The following is a 19371-nucleotide window of genomic DNA, read 5'->3' as shown; positions in this document are numbered from 1 at the left end:
GCCGGTTAATATACCTGTGCACGTTTATTTATGCGGAGTGGCGATATTGCGAGGATTTATGTAACAGAACGATATAATAACGAATAGGCTAGTATTGCATGACAAGAGAGCCCATTGTGAAGCCATTATTTGCCTAGATACTGGTGTTTCTGAAGACTTTGTACCATCAACTTGTTTGTAAAAATCTTGTAGCCTGTGATTGGTTGTAATAGAAATACATGGATTATTCAAGATACCGTGGCTGTGATAGTATATATTTGTAAGTTGGAAGTGTGCTAGACCTTTACATTGTCCTTTATTCTTCATTATTATAGCCTAGTTCACGCTTTGAAAGGACGTGAACTTTGCACACTGACTTATGTAGGTTTAGTAATAGGTCAGCCTCTCCGTGACTTTCTTTACTGAGCACCACTTTTTTCTCTCGCTTTGAGCTCACGACCTTTTCTTTCTTTCAGCACACAGTATTTTCTTTGTATTTTCTTGGCCCAGACCTCCCCTCCCCTTTACACTGTACCCTGCGTGTTTTTGTGGTGATATTTGCACACTGCCCTACCTGGTGTGGCGGGTGAGGCAAGAGTGTGGGGCTGGGCTGGGCGGGGCGGGGAGGGGAGGGCGGGGTGCTGACATTTGTGGGGGAGAGATTTGCCTTGCACCTGTTCTGGTTAACTATTATGTATATTGGTTAGTTAATATATGTTACAGATTTTATAACATTTACAGCCAGTACCATTACCTGTTGCGTTACACCTGGCCCATGTGTGTCTGTCTATGTAACTAACTTTATGTAACTGTTTTCAGGACAATGGCCCGACCTGGCTTGACCTTACGGGCCCTCCTAGTGACCCCACTGCTGCTGCTACTTCTGCTGCACATATCAGGTCAGTACGAACCTTATAATCCAGTCACGATCAATAGTTTCTTTATACTTGTGCAGGGATGCCAAGCTGGTGAAGAGAGATTCCAGCCCTTCTTATTATCGTTTATTGAATCAGCTGGATCGCCTTGGTTTCTGACACGGTTTGGAGACAGTGTTAGAAAGCTGTCTATCTCAATGTGTTTATCTACGGTATGTGTGTGTTCGTCGCTGTCTGTCAGTGTGCCAAACTACCTGTCTCTTAGTCAGTCATCTATCTTCCTGCCTGTCTGTCTGTCTGTTCATCTTTCTGTCGATATGTCTGTCTGTCTTATTCATCTGTCTATCAGTTTATGTCTGTGTATTTTTCCTCACGCAACTGACTATAGACATATTGTGTCAGTTATGAGTGGAAAAGATGAAGGGAGGAAACGTGAGGAAACGGAGGGAAGGAAAGGGGGTAGGTATGAGGGAGGAAATGTGACAGGACGGAGTGAAAGAGAGGAAGTTGTGTTGGAGAGAGGGGAGGAAGGAGGGAGAGAGGCAGTGGGAACAGGAAGGAGGGAGGGAGGAAGGAAAGGTGACAAGAGAGTGAGTACCGTAGGAGGAAAAGGAGAGAAAGTACGTAGGTGGAGAGAGAGAGAGAGAGAGAGAGAGAGAGAGAGGAATGGTGTTGACAAAGAGTGAAGTAATAGTCGATGAAAGGAATGTAAGGAAGTGGGTGAACAGGAAAAGGGAATGCTGGAGGTGAGGTGAAGGGTTAAAGGTGAGGCATGAGGTAAGAAATGAAACAGGGAGAGAAGGAAGGAAGAAGGACGGGAAAGAAAGAAAAGGAAAGATGAAGGGAGAGGAGGGAGAAAGCAAGAAAGAGGAAGGGAGGGGTAAAAGGAAGGAAGGTGGGAGGGAGGGGGGCGGAAGGAAGAGAGGAAGGGGGAAGCGCTGAAAGGGAGTGACGAGGAGGAAGAGGAGAGAAGGAGGGAATTGAGATGGGAGGTGGAAGAAAAGGGAGGGAAGAGGAGGAATGCTAAAGAAGGGTGGTTAGTTAACTGTTGACACAAATTCAGAAGGAGGGAGGGAAGGAAGGGGGGAAGGAGGGGGTTAAGGAAAGGTGACATGGAGGGAGAGATGGAAGGAGGGAGGGAGGGAGGAAGGAAGGAAGAAAGATAGAAAGAAAGGAAGTGGAAGGACTTAGGAAGGATGCCAAAAAGAAAGAAGAGAAAGGAGGAAGGAAGAGGAGGAAGGTAATGAGGGGGAGAGGGCTAGGGAAGTATGACCACAAGGTAGGGAGGGAGGGAGAAGGGAAGGAACGGCGACTAGGAGGGAGGAAGGAGGGAGAGAAGTGAAGGAGGGAGGGAGGGAAGTAGCAGGTTGCGGTAGTGTGTGTAGATTGGGGTCACTGGCTCCTTCCCTCCCTCCCTCACTTCCTTCTTTCCTCCCTCCCTCCATTTCTCCCTCACTTCCTTCTTTCCTCCCTCTCATCTCTCCCTCACTTACCTCTTTCCTCCCTCTTTCGCTTCCTCTTTTCTTCCATCTTCCTCCTTCTTTTCATTCGTTCGTTCGTTCGTTCGTTCGTTCCTTCCTTCCTTCCGTCCTTCTTTCCCGGCTTGATCCCGTCCTTCCGTATATTTTCACACACACACACACACACACACACACACACACACACACACACACACACACACACACACACACACACACACACACACACACACACACACACACACACACACACACACACACACACACACACACACACACACACACACAACAAACCCGTCACGGTTCAAACAAAAATGTCTACACATGTCATTGTCCTCTACACACACACACACACACACACACACACAACAAACCCGTCACGGTTCAAGCAAAAGTGTCTACACATGTCATTGTCCTACACACACACACACACACACACACACACACACCTACGCATAGTTTGGGTGCGTCAGAGGTGAGATGAGGGGAGGGGGGAGAAGGGGGACGGTGGAATGTTGGCTGACTGGCTGAATGACTGGCTGTATGGCTGACTGTGTATGTATGTATGCGTGTATGTATGTATGTATATATGTATGTATGTATGTGTGACTTCGTATGGCCTTCTTAGTTTTTTCAGACGCCTGGTGATTTAGTGGGTTACGGCGCTTCATTGGGTAACGGAGGTAGTACGAATAACATAAAAATATGTTTGTTGATGGGATCAGGGAACTAAGGCGTTGTCTCAGTTTAGAGGAGTTAGTTTGGGGCGTGTAGCATTCTTTATTCAGCCATTCTTTCTTGAGTTCTTCCTTTTCTTCCTTGCTTCTCACCATTCCTCCCTTTCTCCGTTCCATCTCACCCTTCCTTCCTTCCTTGCTTCTCTCCCTTCCTCCCTCCCTTCCTTCCTTGCTTCTCTCCCATCTTCCCTTCCCTCCTTCCTTGCTTCTCTCCCATCTTCCCTTCCCTCCTTCCTTGCTTCTCTCCCTCCCTCCCCTTACATGGGACCCTGGGATGGAACGCTGGACCCCTCTGTTGATAAGCTTGCGTTGATGCCCACTAGACCAGATCATTTTGGGGCTGGTGACCGCCCTCGCATCTGGTTGCCATACACGATCCAACACCCTCCTGTCACCTCTTAGGGATTCGAATCAGGGTACCCAGAGCACGCATGACTTTCACTCCGACAGGCGCTTTACGTCATGAGACCATAGAACATAACGCTTATTTAAATTGTATATGCTTTAGTAGGGTCCAGGACGGGCCGAAAATGTTAATGATTCCCCGGCTGAGTGAAAGCATGTTGTCCAGAAATGCCTGTTTTAAGTTTGGCCGTCCAAAGTTGATTATCTTTCAGTAATATGAGTTGCCAATCTCTAATACTCATTTGGAAGGACTGCACCTATTTTCATCTTATAAGTTTACAATAGAAACCTTAATTTATAAGGACATTTAAGATCATTTTTTCCCTTTCTTGAAAACTGGAGTTTTTGTGGACAAGCTTTTCAGAAAATAGCTCTGAAAGGAACATTTTATACGTCTGTTGCTGTTTGCTTTCCTTTGTACTCCTTCAGTTTTGGGGTCTGATTTCTCCCATTTCAGCAACACATGGACCTGAAATCAAGACTCATAAGCCCTGGATAAGCCACTGAGGTTAAGCTGACCGGCTGACTGACTCGAGCTAACAAGGCTGAATGGAGCTGACTAGACTGACTCAAGCTACAGACTCAAGCTACAATGGCATATAACGTAACCATGTGTGCCTGATGGAGCGAGGGATGACACAAGGCGCTAATGGCCCTGCAGTGGCTGGCTAATGACCGTAAGGCTGTTAGAGTGGCTGACTGTCTGATTGCTGGACTTACCACAAAGGAAAGCAAAAGCAGAATGGCAGCGCGTGGGGCTAATGAGTGAATACAGCGTTTAGTAAAAGGGGAGGCGGATTTTAAGCTAAGTCGCAGCATTTAGACTGACTGGCTGACTGACTGACTGCCTGACTGACTAACTGATGACTAACTGACTTATATATTTATTTATTTACTAACTAGCCGACCAACATAATTATTGACGGTCTAACTAACTGACTTACTGACGAACGACAATCCAGGATAGAGGCACAAGTGACTGTATTTTGAGAAGTGATAGCCAGGTGACTGACTGGCTGAGGTGGTAGCTGACTGTGTGGAATGAAAACTGTCTGTCGTAACTGACTGGAGAATGACTGTTGGATGGAGTGATGTACTGTACAATATTATGAATCAGGATGTGAGTGGAATAACATTGAAGGGGAGTGTTGTAGTGGCTGGATGTGAGTGTGATAGTGGCTGTATCTGTGGCTGTGTTGTTGAGTGTAATAACTGTGACTGTACTAGTGAGTGTTGTATTGACTAACAGTGACTGTATTGCTGAGTGTTGTAGTGAGTGTATTTCGAGTGTTGTAGTGACTGTATTTCGAGTGACGTAGTGAGTGTATCTGCGTCTTGGTGATTGGCGTACAGGGGGCGTAAAAACTGCACATAACCTCACCACAGTCCCGTGGGGTAGACGCACTCACTTCACCCCCTCACCTACCCCCCCTCCCCGTTCCCTCTCTCTCCTCTCACCACCTCCCCTTCTTCACCCCTCTCTGCTTCCTGTCACCTCCGTCTTCTCCCTCTTCCCTTTCGCTCCGTCATCTACCTCTTTCTTTCACCATCGCTTTTCTTCTCATCTCCTCCCACCTCTCTCCTCTCCTTTCCTCCCTCGCCTCTCTTCACCCCTTACTCTCCCCATCCCCATCCTTCTCCCCTCTTCCCTTACCCATCCCCATTCTTCTCTCATCTTCCCCCCCCCCTCCATTCTCCTTCCTTTTCTCCCCCCTCACGCTCCTCTCCATTCTCCTTTCCTATCTTCTTTTTTTCACCCCTCTGACTCCCTTTCCCCTCCATTTCCCTTCTCTCCTCTCTCCTTCTCATTCTTCCTTCTCTCCTTTCTCTCTCATCCTTCTTTCTCCTCTCTCTCCTTCTCATCCTCCCGTTTCTCCTCTCCCCCACCTATCCATTCTTCTCTCCTTTCCCTTCTGTCTCTTTATATACATTTTTTTTTCCTCATTTTTCCCCTCCCCAAAGGTCGGTCGAGTTCAGCTTTCTCCTCAAATGCTTCTTAGTTTTTGAGGGAAGAGGAAGAGGAGAGAAGGAAGGGGAAATGGAATGGAAGAAGGGAAGAGATGGAGCAAATGGAGAAATGGGTGAGAGAGAGAGAGAGAGAGAGAGACCATCGATAGTGTCAAGTACCGAGACAGGCAATCATACATGTGGAGACAGAGGCACAAAAACAGAAGACAGGGAAGTAAAGACGAAAACAAACTAAAAAAAGAAATACTGGTGTCGAGGAAAACAAGAGTCCCAAGACCCAAAAAGACAAAGTATGGTAGTGAGGAAAACAGACAGACAGTGAGGCAGTAAAGACAGACTGGTGGAAAGGAAGACTGACTGACCGGGAGGCAATACAGGAAGAGAACCTAATCAGAACATGAGACGGTAAAGGGAAACAGAAAGGGAGAAAAGAAAACAGCGATAAAAGGAGAGCAGTTTGACAGGGACAAGAAACACGGTGAGAGTGGGAGAGTGGACGACCATCACAGGAGTAAGACCATCAGAGGAAGAGACAGGCAGACAGACAGACATGGGAACAACAAAACCAACCAGCAGAATAAAAAGGGAGACAAATAGAAAGGAAGGCATTAGACAGGCAGACAAAGGCAGCCAGAAAGACAGCGACAGAGACAGTCAGGGTGGCGGACATGAGATAGGGTGGACAACAGAGAGAGCCAGAGGGAGACAAGAGGCAGGGAGATAGACAGGGGGACAACAAAGAGAACCAGAGGGAGACAGTCATAGAGGGAGACAGCAGACAATCAGAGGCAGCGGAAGCCAATCAGGAACCACGGACTGCCTCCCTGGTAAACGGTGACGGGCCGGAAGTGTGTGTTGTCAACCTGGGCTTCACTTAACTGCAGGTAGACCGATAGACCAGGACCCACATTCCCTAATAGACACTCGATTGATACCCTCCCGTAAGTAACATTTTAATATATAGGTAGAGCAAGAAGCAGGGAAAGTTTTTGTTCTCTTCTTTTCCAGTCCTTTCTGCAGTAAAAAGACTCATGGTATATTTTTTTCTCGTACCGGTAACTAAAATTTGTTTTTGGAGAAAAACCAAGATACATGGAAAAAAATGTATATTCTCTTTGTCTTTCAAGAACAAATCCAAGTTACGACGGAGAAGAAAACGTAAATACGTTCTAGAAACCAACGTCTTGGCTTGATTTCTCAGAGCCTTTACTAAACGCGTATAGTCAGTGGAATGGATATCCAGTGAGTGGGATGGAGGGGGAGACCAAGGTGAGATGCAGGGATGGACTTGAGAGATGTATGAGAGAGAGGCGTATGAGTTGGAGGAAGACAGCCAAATAGCGAAGGATGGGGGGACGTGGAGGCGATATGTCTGTAACCACTCCATACGAGATTAAGGCATCTGGCAGGAGGTAGAGAAATAAAGGTAAATGGATAAGTTAAACCCATATTAAAGTCGTTTTTATTATGAAGATTGCCTGCAGCAGTTTCGGTCTGCCCTGGGATTCTCTTGAGCAATGCGAAATAAAATGCAGAACACGTAAGTCGCATTCAGAGGGTAAAATTTAGGCGGAATATGCCACTTCCTGAGTGAGGGAAGGAGAGCTGGGTGGCAATGGCATACTTGATCAGTGAACTGGAAATGGGAAGATATTGCTAAGACATGATTGTGTGAATAAGTAGCCTACACACACACACACACACACACACACACACACACACACACACACACACACACACACACACACACACACACACACACACACACACACACACACACACACACACACACACACACACACACACACACACACACACACACACAACTAAGCACACTCGTACAGCCATTCATGTTCACACAAATTAGAACCCCAGCGTACTTACATGCCGGTTCATACATACAGACATACACATACATACACATACATACTATACACTAACGTACAGACAGCCTCGTTCGCACACAGAGGACATTCTAAAAACGCACCCAGACGGTGAAAGTTTGCTTGTTCGACCTCTTGTATCTTGAGTGTGTGTGTGTGTGTGTGTGTGTGTGTGTGTGTGTGTGTGTGTGTGTGTGTGTGTCCATGGATAGTATGTGTGCGTCCATTGTGTGTGTGTGTGTGTGTAATATTATCTATTGTGAGAGAATTTGTTCGCGTGAGAATATCCAATAAGTTGTGTGTGTGTGTGTGTGTGTGTCTGTGTGTGTCTGTGTCTGTGTGTGAAACAGTCCCAAAGCCAGTCACGAATTTCCCGCGTTTGTGTAGCCTACCTTAGTGGTGACGTGTGTATATAACTATGCATACATGTGAGCGTTTATATTTGCATGTGTACCGGTTATGTACGTGTGTGCGTTTTGGGTGATTTTTCCTGCCATTTTAGGTGCACAATCAATTTTTTTCTTGATTTGAAAGAGAAAATAAAATCCATTGCCATCACGTTACGCCTGTGGTTCTTCTGATGTCCGCGGTGCAGTGTGGGAGGATGACGTCACGGCCCTCTCCCAGTCTACACCAAGCATCTCCACTGGGCTTTTGTTTCTTTCACAGTCATTTTCCTTGCTTGAGAGAGAGAGAGAGAGAGAGAGAGAGAGAGAGAGAGAGACCTTGCTAAACTTGGCTTATTTTGATTGCTATGGATGAGTAAAGATATGCCAAGGCAGGGAGGGGAGAGAAAGGGTGGATAGGGAGGGGAGAGGTAGTGAGAGGGGAGGGGAGGGGAGATGGGGTTAATAGATTCGAACCAGGCTGTTGCTTGGAAAAGTTTGTTGATGGGAATTAACTACTTACTGTGTTCACTGCTGTTTTACGTAACCTTACACACACACACACACACACACACACACACACACACACACACACACACACACACACACACACACACACACACACACACACACACACACACACACACACACACACACACAGGGGGATGAGGGAGAGAGTAAATGTGAAGAGAGTGAAGGACAGGAGAGGACGGGAAGCAGGGAAGGTGAAAGGAAAGCTGAGGCGGGAAGGAGGTGGGATAGGGGGAAGGGAAAGCTTTGGATAGGGAATGTACAGGTAGACAGAGAGAAAGGGATGGGATTAGAGGGGAGGACAGACAGAAGGGAGAAGACGGGAGAGGAGGACAGAGAGAAATAGGTGGGAAAGAAGGGGAAGGGGAGGAGAGGTAGATATAAGGGTGGAAGGGAAGGGCAGAGAGAAAGGGATGGGAGGAAAGAGAAAGAGAGGAAGGGGGTGGGGAGGATAGGAAAGAAAGGGACAGGAGAGAATGGATGAAGGTGATGGGATGTGAGAGAAAGGGATGGGATGTGAGAGAATGGGATAGGAGGGGAGGGCAGGGAAGGGGTCTAAGCAGGTGAACGGAAATGTCAGCTGCATGACCAACACTGGACCCCACACCTGGTCCCTCACCCTCCTTCTCCTCCCTCTCTCCTCTCACTTATATTTCCTCCTATCGCTTCATCTCTCCCTCCCTCCCTCTCATTTTTTTCCTACTCCCACCCTCCCCTGTGCCTGCTGCCTCCTTTCATTTTCTTCTTATTGTTTTTGTCTTTTCTTCCTTCTGTATACTTCTTACTATCTCCCTCTCCTTTTCATCATACTTCCCTCCACTTCCATTTTTCTACTCCCCCTCTCTCATCTCTTTTCCAACTCCCTCCCTCTCCTGTGTCTGCTGTCTCCTTTCATTTTCTTCCTACTGTCTTTGTCTTCTTTTCTTCCTTTTGCATACCTCTTCCTTTCTTCTTACTATTTCCCTCACCTTTTCTTCCTTCTTCCCCCCACTTTCTTTTTCCTATTCCCTCTCTTTTTCCTACCCCCCCTCTTCTCCCTTTCCTCTCCAACACCTTTCTCCCTCTCTCCCCTTTCTCCTCCCTCCTGCACGCCCCCTGCATCCCAAACTCCTACTTTCTCTTCCCCCAGTAAGTTCCTTCTGCTAAATCTCCATCCTTCGCGTCTGCTTCTTCCTACATGTCTGTCTGCTTTCCCCCCTGCCTCTCCGCTTACCTTTCTCCTGGATTTAGCAGGTTTATGTCAGCAGATGGACGTTAACCCCTTCAGTACGAGGGCGTTTTTCCTGTTTGACACTCGCTAGGGTCAGACGATTATGTTCAGGTGAAGAGACTTACTTTGAAATATCGGTTTAGAAAGAGATGCTTGAGAGACTATAATTCTCTCTCTCTCTCTCTCTCTCTCTCTCACCTACAACCCCCCCTCCGCCCTCCCCCCTGTCTACAAGTACCCTCTAGCGGTATTTCCTCATCACTCCCCTTTTTTTTCTCTCGTCCTCTTTTTCTTCTCTTTCGGTGTAACGGGACAGTCGCAGCGAAAGAATGAGAGTTTAAATCGGACGTAAAAGCAGAATTTACCGCAAGCAGAGGGGAGAAAAAAAAAAAAAGGAGAGAAAGAGAGAGGAGGGGGGATTCGACAGGCGTAGTAGAGGTTGGTGTGTGTGTGTGTGTGTGTGTGTGTGTGTGTGTGTGTGAGAGAGAGAGAGAGAGAGAGAGTAGCAGGGGTAGCAGAGGAGGGTGGCGTGGTAGGGGTGGGGTTGACAAGGGATCCGGGAGAACAGGTTTGACTGGGCATAGGGGGACTACGGATGAGGAGGCCGCCAACACCTTTTCCTGAGCGATTTGTTTGGTTTATTACACTTTACTGTCCTATCTTGTGTTACATAAATCCTGCTAATATCGCCATACTCTGCATAAATGACGTACAAAAAGATATTAACCGCCATATCCAAAAATAAATCGCCAAGGAAGAGGTTTTTGGGAGCTTTCTTAACTGACGTAAATACGGGTCTAAGATATACGCTGTCTGCTTCAACCTGGCCTAAAATTGTCTACTCTTCCTATTAAACTTGTCTCTCCATAATAACTCTTTCGTTTCTTTATTAAGATTGTTGTCTTTATTAAAATTGTTGTAGCATGTATAAGAGGGATGTATTTGACAGGGTATGGCAGGGGTGGGGTTTGGGTGGCAGGGAGGGGGATATATGGGGCACGAACAGGCAGAGGAAAGGGCAGAGTATGGCAGGAGTTGAAAACAGGTGTGTGTCTTGACAGAGATAGGACGGGATGTTACCAAATGAGCAGAATGGAATGTGTTGTTTTGGGTAGAGGGGCAGGGCATGGACTGGCAGGGTGCGGCAGGGGTTGTGACGGCGAAAATATATTGGGTGGAGTAGAGAATTTCGAAAGCTTGAATGGTGATTGAATGGATGCTTGGCCCATTTTCGCTGGACATAATTTTTTTTCAGGATCCAGCAACTCTGTTTATATTAATGTGAATATGGTGGTGATAAGTTTGGAAAGAAAAGCAATAAAAAGAATGATAAAATCATGCAAAGACAGTATGATATGCAAACAACTGAGCAAAAAGGAAGATGAAGTCTTTGGTAGAGGAGCAAGAAGTGATCAGATTGGAAATTATGAAGATGAATGTAAAGCTTAGGATAGAATGAAGGAATGGTTGTATAAGGGAAAGGATAGGCGCTAGTAGTTTTGGCAGGGTTGGGACTGGATTGAAAGGCAGTTGGGATAGAATGTAGGAGAGGTCACAGTGGGTAGATAGTCAAATGATAAGTCTATAGTTTGGAGAGGGTGTGGGATAGAATGAAACATATTCGATGCAAGGGTATATGATGATAGAGTTGAGGTTGGGGTGGAATGAAGGAATGAAGGTGTGTGGTGTGGGTTTGGTAGGAGGTCGCTTTGTCACAGCCACCCATAGCAAAAGACGGGGTTTGGTGAACAACGATGATTAAACATTTGCGAGAATTAGATAGATAGATAACTAAGTAATAGGAAAATTAATAGACGGTGACAGGTGGATGGGTTGAAAGTGGCAGAAGAGGACGTGGTAACCGGCAGACTTCTGGGCATGGGTGTTGGGCCGGAGTGTGCCAGGGAGAAAGTGGTCAGTTTACCCCCCATTCCCTCATTTTCACCTGTGCCCCTCCTCCCCCATTCCCCCATTTTCACCTGTGCCCCACCACTCTTTTTACCTGTCCTCCCTCCCCTTCCCACTTCCTTCATCACCTGTTTATTTCTCATTACCTTCTTATCCTACATCCTCCTCCTCACATGCCCCCCATCACCTTTCTCACATTTATCTCACTCCTTAATTGCCCCCTCCTCTCCCTGTTCTTGCCTTCTCTCTTCTCCCCTTGTCCTCTTCGCCTCCCCTTTCCCCTTTCTCACATGTTCTCCCATGCCCTTCTCCTCCTCATCTGTTTCGTCTTTCTTACCTGTTCTTTTCACCTGTTTCATCTGTGTACCTCCTCCTACCTCCCCTTCTATACTCCCCCTCCTCCAGCATGCATCCCCCTTTCTTCCCCCCCCTCCCTCCCTTCCTCCCCCCTTCCTTTCTTAAGCCTCACACATCCTCTCCTTGTCTTCATCACTGGCTCTTGTCTTTCGCTCTGTCTTAAACCAGTCATTTCTTTTCTTTCTTCTTCCAGTCTGTTATTCTTCATTGTCTTCGTCCAATCTGGTCTTCTTAAGTCTGCCTTAATACATTCTTTTCTTCATTTCATCATCATCATACATTCTATCCTTCACTCTGCCTTAATGTACTTTCTTCTCATTCACTGTCTTCATTCATTCTGTTCTTATGCACTGTCTTCATCCATTGTTTTCTTCTTTACTTTGTCCTCATCGATTCTTTATTTTCTTCATTGCCTTAATATCTTCTTTCCACTCAGTCTTCATTCAGTTTATACCTTTCACTCTTGTCCTCATCCACTGTCTCCCGTCATTGTCTTCATCCAGTCCCTCCTTCAGTTCTTCCTCTCTGCTCTCTTCTCCTCCACTCTCTTTTGCTCTGCTTTCTTTGTCTGGTTTCTTTTCCACTTTTTCCTCATCTGACTCTTCGAATCTTCACTCCTTTCACTTTGCCTTCATACTCTCTCTCTCTCTCTCTCTCTCTCTCTCTCTCTCTCTCTCTCTCTCTCTCTCTCTCTCTCTCTCTCTCTCTCTCTCTCTCTCTCTCTCTCTCTCTCTCTCTCTCGTTAGATAGATAGATATAGATAATAGTCATTCTTAACCTCAGTGTACCTTTTTCCCTATCTTATTTTCTTCCAGTATCTTTTCTTCTGTCCTTACAAATCTCTGTCTAACCTGTCCAAACGCTTGTCCGTGAATCCTTCCAGCTCCCTGTCCATCCATCCATCCACACTCCCCTCCATCCATCCACACTCCCCTCACCCCTTACTCCTTCCCCTTGACTTTTCCCCTCCTCCCGTTAACGCATTTCTGTAGCCTTCACCTCCATGCCTCTCTACATTCTTCTGGCGCACCTCTCTCTCTCTCTCTCTCTCTCTCTCTCTCTCTCTCTCTCTCTCTCTCTCTCTCTCTCAAGTCATTGGTTCATTTCCTTTTCCTTTATGTTTTTACGAGATCCTCCATTCTCTCCTTTTCTCTCATTCCCCCTCTCTCCTCACTCTCCTCTCACACCCCGTCATTGCCTCTTCTCTCATTCCTTTCCCCCTCCCTCTTTCTTCTCTCACTCCCTCTCTCCTCTTCCCCTCCCTCTTTCTTCTTCGTTTTCCCACTTCCCCTCACCCCTTTCACCTGTGTGGCCTAATCTTCCCTCACCTGCCGGACCGCTTCCTAGGTATACCGTTACCCTCCATTGTACCTCTCCCTTTCCCTTCCTCCCTCCCTCCCTCTCTCCCTCCCTCCCACTCCTCTGCTATCTCCTTCGATCCTACCCTCCCTGCATTCGTCCCTTCCCTTCCCTTCCCTTCCTTTCCTTTCTCTTCCTGCTTTTCTATCCTTGTCTTTAGCTGATAGATTAGTTTTGTTAGTTGTAACCTTCTCTATACCAAACAGCAACGAATGGATCTACACTTCTGTTGCTGTTTGTGCGCCTTCTCTTCTCTTCCCTTCCCTTCCCTTCTCTTCCCTTTTTTTGTTTTTGCTTTACTCGTCCTCCCCATCTTATATCCTCTGCCCCCTTTATTCTTTCTTTTTGACGTTACTGCTCGCTGTCTTGTACCCTCCTTATTCCTTTCTCTCTCCTCGTCCCTCTCTCTTCCCCTCTTTTCTCCCATCCATCCCTCGTTATATTTACTTCTGTCGTTCCTTCCCATCCTTAGCTACAATCTCCCTTCCACCTTCTTTCCTCATTTCCCTCCTGATTCCCTCCTCCCTTCCTCCCTGTGCTGTCCCTTTGTACCCCTCCCTCCCTCCCTTCTTGTACCATTCCCTCCCTCCCTCCCTCCCTCCTTGTACCATTCCCTCCCTCCCTCTCTCCATGTAACCCTCCCTTCCTCTCCTGCTTCGTTTTACCCTTCTCTCCCTCCCTCCTCGTCCTATCTCCTCATGCCCATCCTTCTCCTCCCTCCGTGCTCCACCCCTTCCATCATTTGCTGTCTCCTTGTGCTAGTTGATAGAAGCCATTGTATTACCGGTAGTAGTTGTAGTAGTGGAAGTACTAGAAGCATCATAAGATGAGTTGTTGCTAGGGGATAGAGGGGTGGCCTTGGGTGAACGCTGACATGTTCCCTCATCAGCATTATTATTATTATTATTATTATTATTATTATTAAGAATCTTTATGGTACTTATGATTATTCTTATCATCTGTGGCTCTGTATACACCTGCCTGCTACATGACGGGTGATTTTATGCTGAACAAAGAAAAAATTACCACATGCTATTGTGTTCCCGTGCTTTAGCCGCAGAATACGAGTAACACGCACGCCTCCCGCACCCCCATCACTCCCCCCCTCTCTCTCTCTCTCTCTCTCTCTCTCCCTCCAGTAAGTTTTTTTTTTTTTTGTAGCTTCGCGGAGACTAGAACTAACAGCCAATGAGAGAGAGAGAGAGAGAGAGAGAGAGAGAGAGAGAGAGAGAGAGAGAGAGAGAATTACAGTTACATAAACTATACTACGTGAGGTCTATAATGTGAACGTTGTGTGTGTGTGTGTGTGTGTGGACAGGATGCGGTTGGTTCCTTCCTCTTTCTTTAACCAGTGCCCCATGAAGGTTGAAATGGGGAAAAATGAAAAAAGAAACTGATATCACTCGAAGAATTTTGGGAACTGACGTGAAATTAAAACACCTTTTCACTCTTCTTCACTCGTTTTACCAAGTCATCTGATTGGCGGGAACGCAGGGGGGGGGGGGTAGAATCCAATCGCCTTTCCAGTCACGTCATAGGTTAATTTAAAAGTTCCGTGTCTTCCACAGTGGATTCGTTATTGCATGGGATCCCAGACTCGAACGCGCTTGAACTCCATTATCGCGAGACCTGCCTGGGAAACGTGCTTGCCGGAATGACTGATTGTTCGAGAGAGAGAGAGAGAGAGAGAGAGAGAGAGAGAGAGAGAGAGAGAGAAGGAAAGAAAGAGTAATGGACAGTTGTGCAAAATTTCGTTGTGTAATTTTATAGTAGAAAGAGTTGAAAGGAAGAAGGGAAGGGAGAAAGGATACAATTTAGGGAGATAGGTGAATAAATAACATGCATACCTACCGGTACATACATACATACATGCATTCATAGGGGACAGACGCAGATATAGATAGATAGATAGATAGATAGATAGACAGATGGATAATGGACGTGAACATGCAATCAGAGAGAGTTTAGACTCCCCTTGTCTCTTTTTCTTCTTGCAAATCAAAATGCAAATTACTAGAGGGGGCGATTTTTTTTTTCTCCCTTTCACTTTTCATTTCACGTTGTCCCGTCATGACCAAGCACTAAAAGATGATACGAAAATGGGCAGCAGATGGCCAATCCCCCTTCACCGGTTGGGGAGAAAGTATGAAGATGATGCCCCGGTGAGTGTGATGAGGCAAGAATGTGATGAAGCAAGAATGACAGTGGTGTAATGGGTGAAGAAGCGCTGACTGATAATTGGATGGCATTGTGTGTCATATCCTTTATTGAAATCGACACATACTTCTGTTTTTGGTATTGCTGTCGTGTGTCTGTCTGTATGTCTAATTTATCTATACATGTCTGTCTAGCTCTCTCTATCTGTATCTAAGTATCTGTCTGTCCCTGTCCATGTGTGTGTCTGCCTGTCAGTTTATCATTCACATCTGTCAATCTGTCCATTCATATTTGTGTCCGTCTATCAGTCACATCTAGCTATCTATATATCTATCCATCTATCTTTGTCTGTCGAAGCAAGAATGTTATGCGTGAAGGAATGCTGCTGGATAATTATCATACTGTACCGCAGGCATCTCACCTCCCTTGATGAACTCGATATCGGTACCTGCTTCCACTTCCGCTGCTGCTGTCTCCTGCTGTAGACTGGGGTGGGACGCCTTCACGCGGTGGCATGGGTATAAGTGGTCGGATCCGTTGCGTCCTTTCGTAAAATCGGTTAAGGAAGCTCCCTAACACCTCTTCCTTATCAATTTAATTTGGATATGGCTAGTTATTATCCTTTTGTACGTTATTTGTGCAGAGTATGGCGATCTTGGAGGAGAGTAAGGTGTAATAAGCAAAATAAATCGCTTCGGCAGAGGTGTTGGGAAGCGTCCTTAACCGACGAAAAGACAAACCCAGGAGAGGGTGATGGACTGCAGGAGGGAGGCAGCATCAATTTTTAGTCTACCGAGTTCACGTTCAGATGAATCTTGGGTTGCAGTTACTGCTAACTTTATTCCCGTTAGTCACACACACACACACACACACACACACACACACACACACACACACACACACACACACACACACACACACACACACACACACACACACACACACACACACACACACACACACACACACACACACCGTTTGTGTATAATAAGAATATATTAGCCTGTTTTCTTACGTGGTTACGCTCAATAAAGTCCATAAATACGGTGCAAAGACAGGAAGCGAGAGAGTGGAAGAGGAAGAGGCTATGGTGTTTGCAGAGACAACTTGTTATGGTCAGGTAGGCAGCAAGGCAGGGTGTTTGCTTGCTTATGTGTTTGTAGACCTGTGTTATGCGTGGGTGATTTTGTACTGGTTAGGTTAATGCACTAATCTGATTCTGTGTTGGGTTAATGTGTGGTGATAATGATGATAATGGTGGTGGTTGGTGGTGGTGATGATTGTGGTGGTAGTGATGGTGATGGTGGTGGTGATGCAACAGTTCTGTACGTGTGTGTGTGTGTGTGTGTGTGTGTGTGTGTGTGTGTGTGTGTGGCCTGGAGTGATGTTGACGTCATTTTAGTGTAGCCAGACCCCGCCAGCGCTTACCACCCTTGACTGACTTCCTAGATTGCACCTGCGGTCATGTGTGTGTGTGTGTGTGTGTGTGTGTGTGTGTGTGTGTGTGTGTGTGTACCCTCAGTCATTATATTATTTTCAAGGCAGTTGTTCTTGTGCTCGTGTGTATATATATTTCGACTACGGAAAGTATATAGCTCTCTCTGGCTGAAATGAAACAAGAAGAAATATATATAATCTTAAAATAATTCACACTTCTATTTTACTTTATTAATCTCTTTATTTCTAGAGCTCTCTTCTATGCTGAAAACGGTGAACAGAATAACTAATTTCTTTCATAATGTAAAATTGGCGTGGTTTTGCATTTTACTTCGCCGTACTAGACGCAGGGTGTATGAGAGCAGCCCGTATTCACTTTCTTACTGTTTTTATTCATGTGTGTTTGTAGAACGACCTCATTTTAGGTAACAAGAGGCACATTTGTTACGGTACACTTCACGTAGCCGCACAGGTACACACACACACACACACACACACACACACACACACACACACACACACACACACACACACACACACACACACACACACACGGTAAGGAGGTGTAAGTAGGACAGTCCTCCATGGGAAACTCCAGGATGCTTCCCTCCCACTGCTTTTTTTTTATTTTTATTTTTATTTTATTCTTTTCGGTGAGGGAAGAAGTAAACAACAGACAGGCGCACGAACACGTATAGACAAGGTACTGAAGTATGTTGAAAAATGATGATGTTTATGGTCATTATTATTATTATTATTATTATTCTTGTTTGAGTTGCCATTATTATTATTATTATTATTATTATTATTATTATTATTCACTCATCTTAAATGTCGGGACCAACTGCCTAGCCCCGGGCTCCTACGCACCTCATGGGGCAATGTAGGATTGGATGATGGATGGATGGATTATTATTATTATTATTATTATTATTATTATTATTATTAGCAGTAGTATATCATGATTCTGAAGCACGAGTAACACTGTAAGATAACAAGCTTGGCAACTGTGAAAATAGTCAATGAAAGTCCAAGAGCAAAATTCTTAGGCCTTGAAAACGAACATAATGGCCATGAAGATTCTGATGAAAAAAAAAAAAAAGGGTACGAAAAAAAGGAAAAGAAAAATGGGACGAGCAGCAACTTGCAACAATGCACGCTGAATGCTTACAAGAAATTCAGCAGTGACCCAGATTACACCACCACCACCACCCCAGTGCTTGCAATATCATTCCTTTTGGAACTAGAATTCGTAGTGGTACCAAGAGTCGACTTCACACGAGGTCATGAGGCTCTTAACGCATTTTCCTTGCCTGTTCCTTTTTACTTGCGTCGCTAGTCTTCAGGTATATGGGAGCAACGCAACGCTAATACTGGAGAATAGTATTTGTAGCCCTAGTCTGGTCTGAAAATGTGAACCTCATGGTGGATTGCGGGCTGAAGTTGCCCTTTTCCTGCAGTCTACCATCTTGCTTTTTGAGGGGATGGGGAGGGAGTTGAGGGACGTTTGTATACCCAGGCAGCCCCACCGCCTAGTTATATCGGTGCCACCACGTGAAGGCGACACTTTCCAACCTCCGTCCTGTTGAAAGATTGAAATTAACCTTCACTCAAACCATGAAACCTACAGCACACACACACACACACACACACACACACACACACACACACACACACACACACACACACACACACACACACACACACACACACACACACACACACACACACACACACACACACACACACACACACACACACACACACACACACACACACACAGCAAATTTCAAACACATCCCTCCCATGCATACTAGCTTTACGTGGGAGCTCTTGTTACCTGACTATCAGCATTTAACACACAGGCCCCCGTGACTTACCCTTACCTGATAAATACCGTATAGTCTGACGTTTGCTGGAATTGAATAGCTGAGTGCGTGAAATAATGTGTAATTGATTTATTAGTACATTATATACCTGGGTGTATAAATTAAGAGGTGGAGGATGTGAGACTGTGGTGTGGTATTTTCTCTCTCTCTCTCTGTCTCTCTCTCTCTCTCTTATTGTATTTATTCTTTTTTTCCTCATCTTTGCTCCCTTCATTTGCTTCTCTCGTCTCTTCTTACTTCTCTCCTCTCCTCTCCTCTCGTCTCATTTCATCTCCCCTCCTCTCTTCTTCTCTCCTGTCCTGTCCTCTCCTCTCCTCTCCTCCCCTCTTCTCTCTTATTATATACTCCCATGATGAGAAACCAGTCATGCTAAACCTACACTTTGGCTCCCTTCCAGACCAATATCCTTATGGGGGTAGGGACAGGTGAGGCAAGAGTACCCAGCCGCATAATGAAATAACCCATCCACCACCTCGACGCAGTTGAAAATCTACACCCAGACGATTTTTGATATTTCTCATTTCTTTTGTATATTATTTGATTTTTTTTTTTTTTTTTATATATACTAGATGGAGCAGGAAATGAGCCACCACTTTTCTTGTGTACTTAGAACTGGCAGAGTGGAAGACTATACCGGAACTTGCTCGCTCTCTTCATTCTTGCTTTATTCTCTCTCTCTCTCTCTCTCTCTCTCTCTCTCTCTCTCTCTCTCTCTCTCTCAATAATCTTTCTATCTGTCTATCAACTCTGTCTCTGTGTCTGTCAATCTCTGTATTTGTTTATAATCTCTGTCTAGCTTTCTCTTCATTTTT

The 19371-nt window shown here is 45.6% G+C and overlaps 1 protein-coding gene across 1 annotated transcript in view; it reads left to right on the top strand.

The window, feature by feature from the left end:
- The window catches only part of Cad87A (cadherin 87A), a 78903-nt gene that overhangs the window by 18153 nt on the left and 41379 nt on the right, over positions 1-19371 (top strand). Inside the window, exon 2 of the mRNA XM_080277048.1 lies at positions 799-878. Coding sequence (XP_080133174.1) covers positions 799-878 — 80 coding nt within the window. The remainder of the gene's footprint in view (positions 1-798; positions 879-19371) is intronic.

This window comes from Coenobita brevimanus, chromosome 68, assembly GCF_032717465.1.
Source record: "Coenobita brevimanus isolate Jiangsu-jjx chromosome 68, ASM3271746v2, whole genome shotgun sequence".
NCBI lineage: Eukaryota > Metazoa > Arthropoda > Malacostraca > Decapoda > Coenobitidae > Coenobita > Coenobita brevimanus.
Note: the sequence above shows the minus strand (reverse complement) of the source record. Positions and strands in the feature narration are given on the sequence as shown.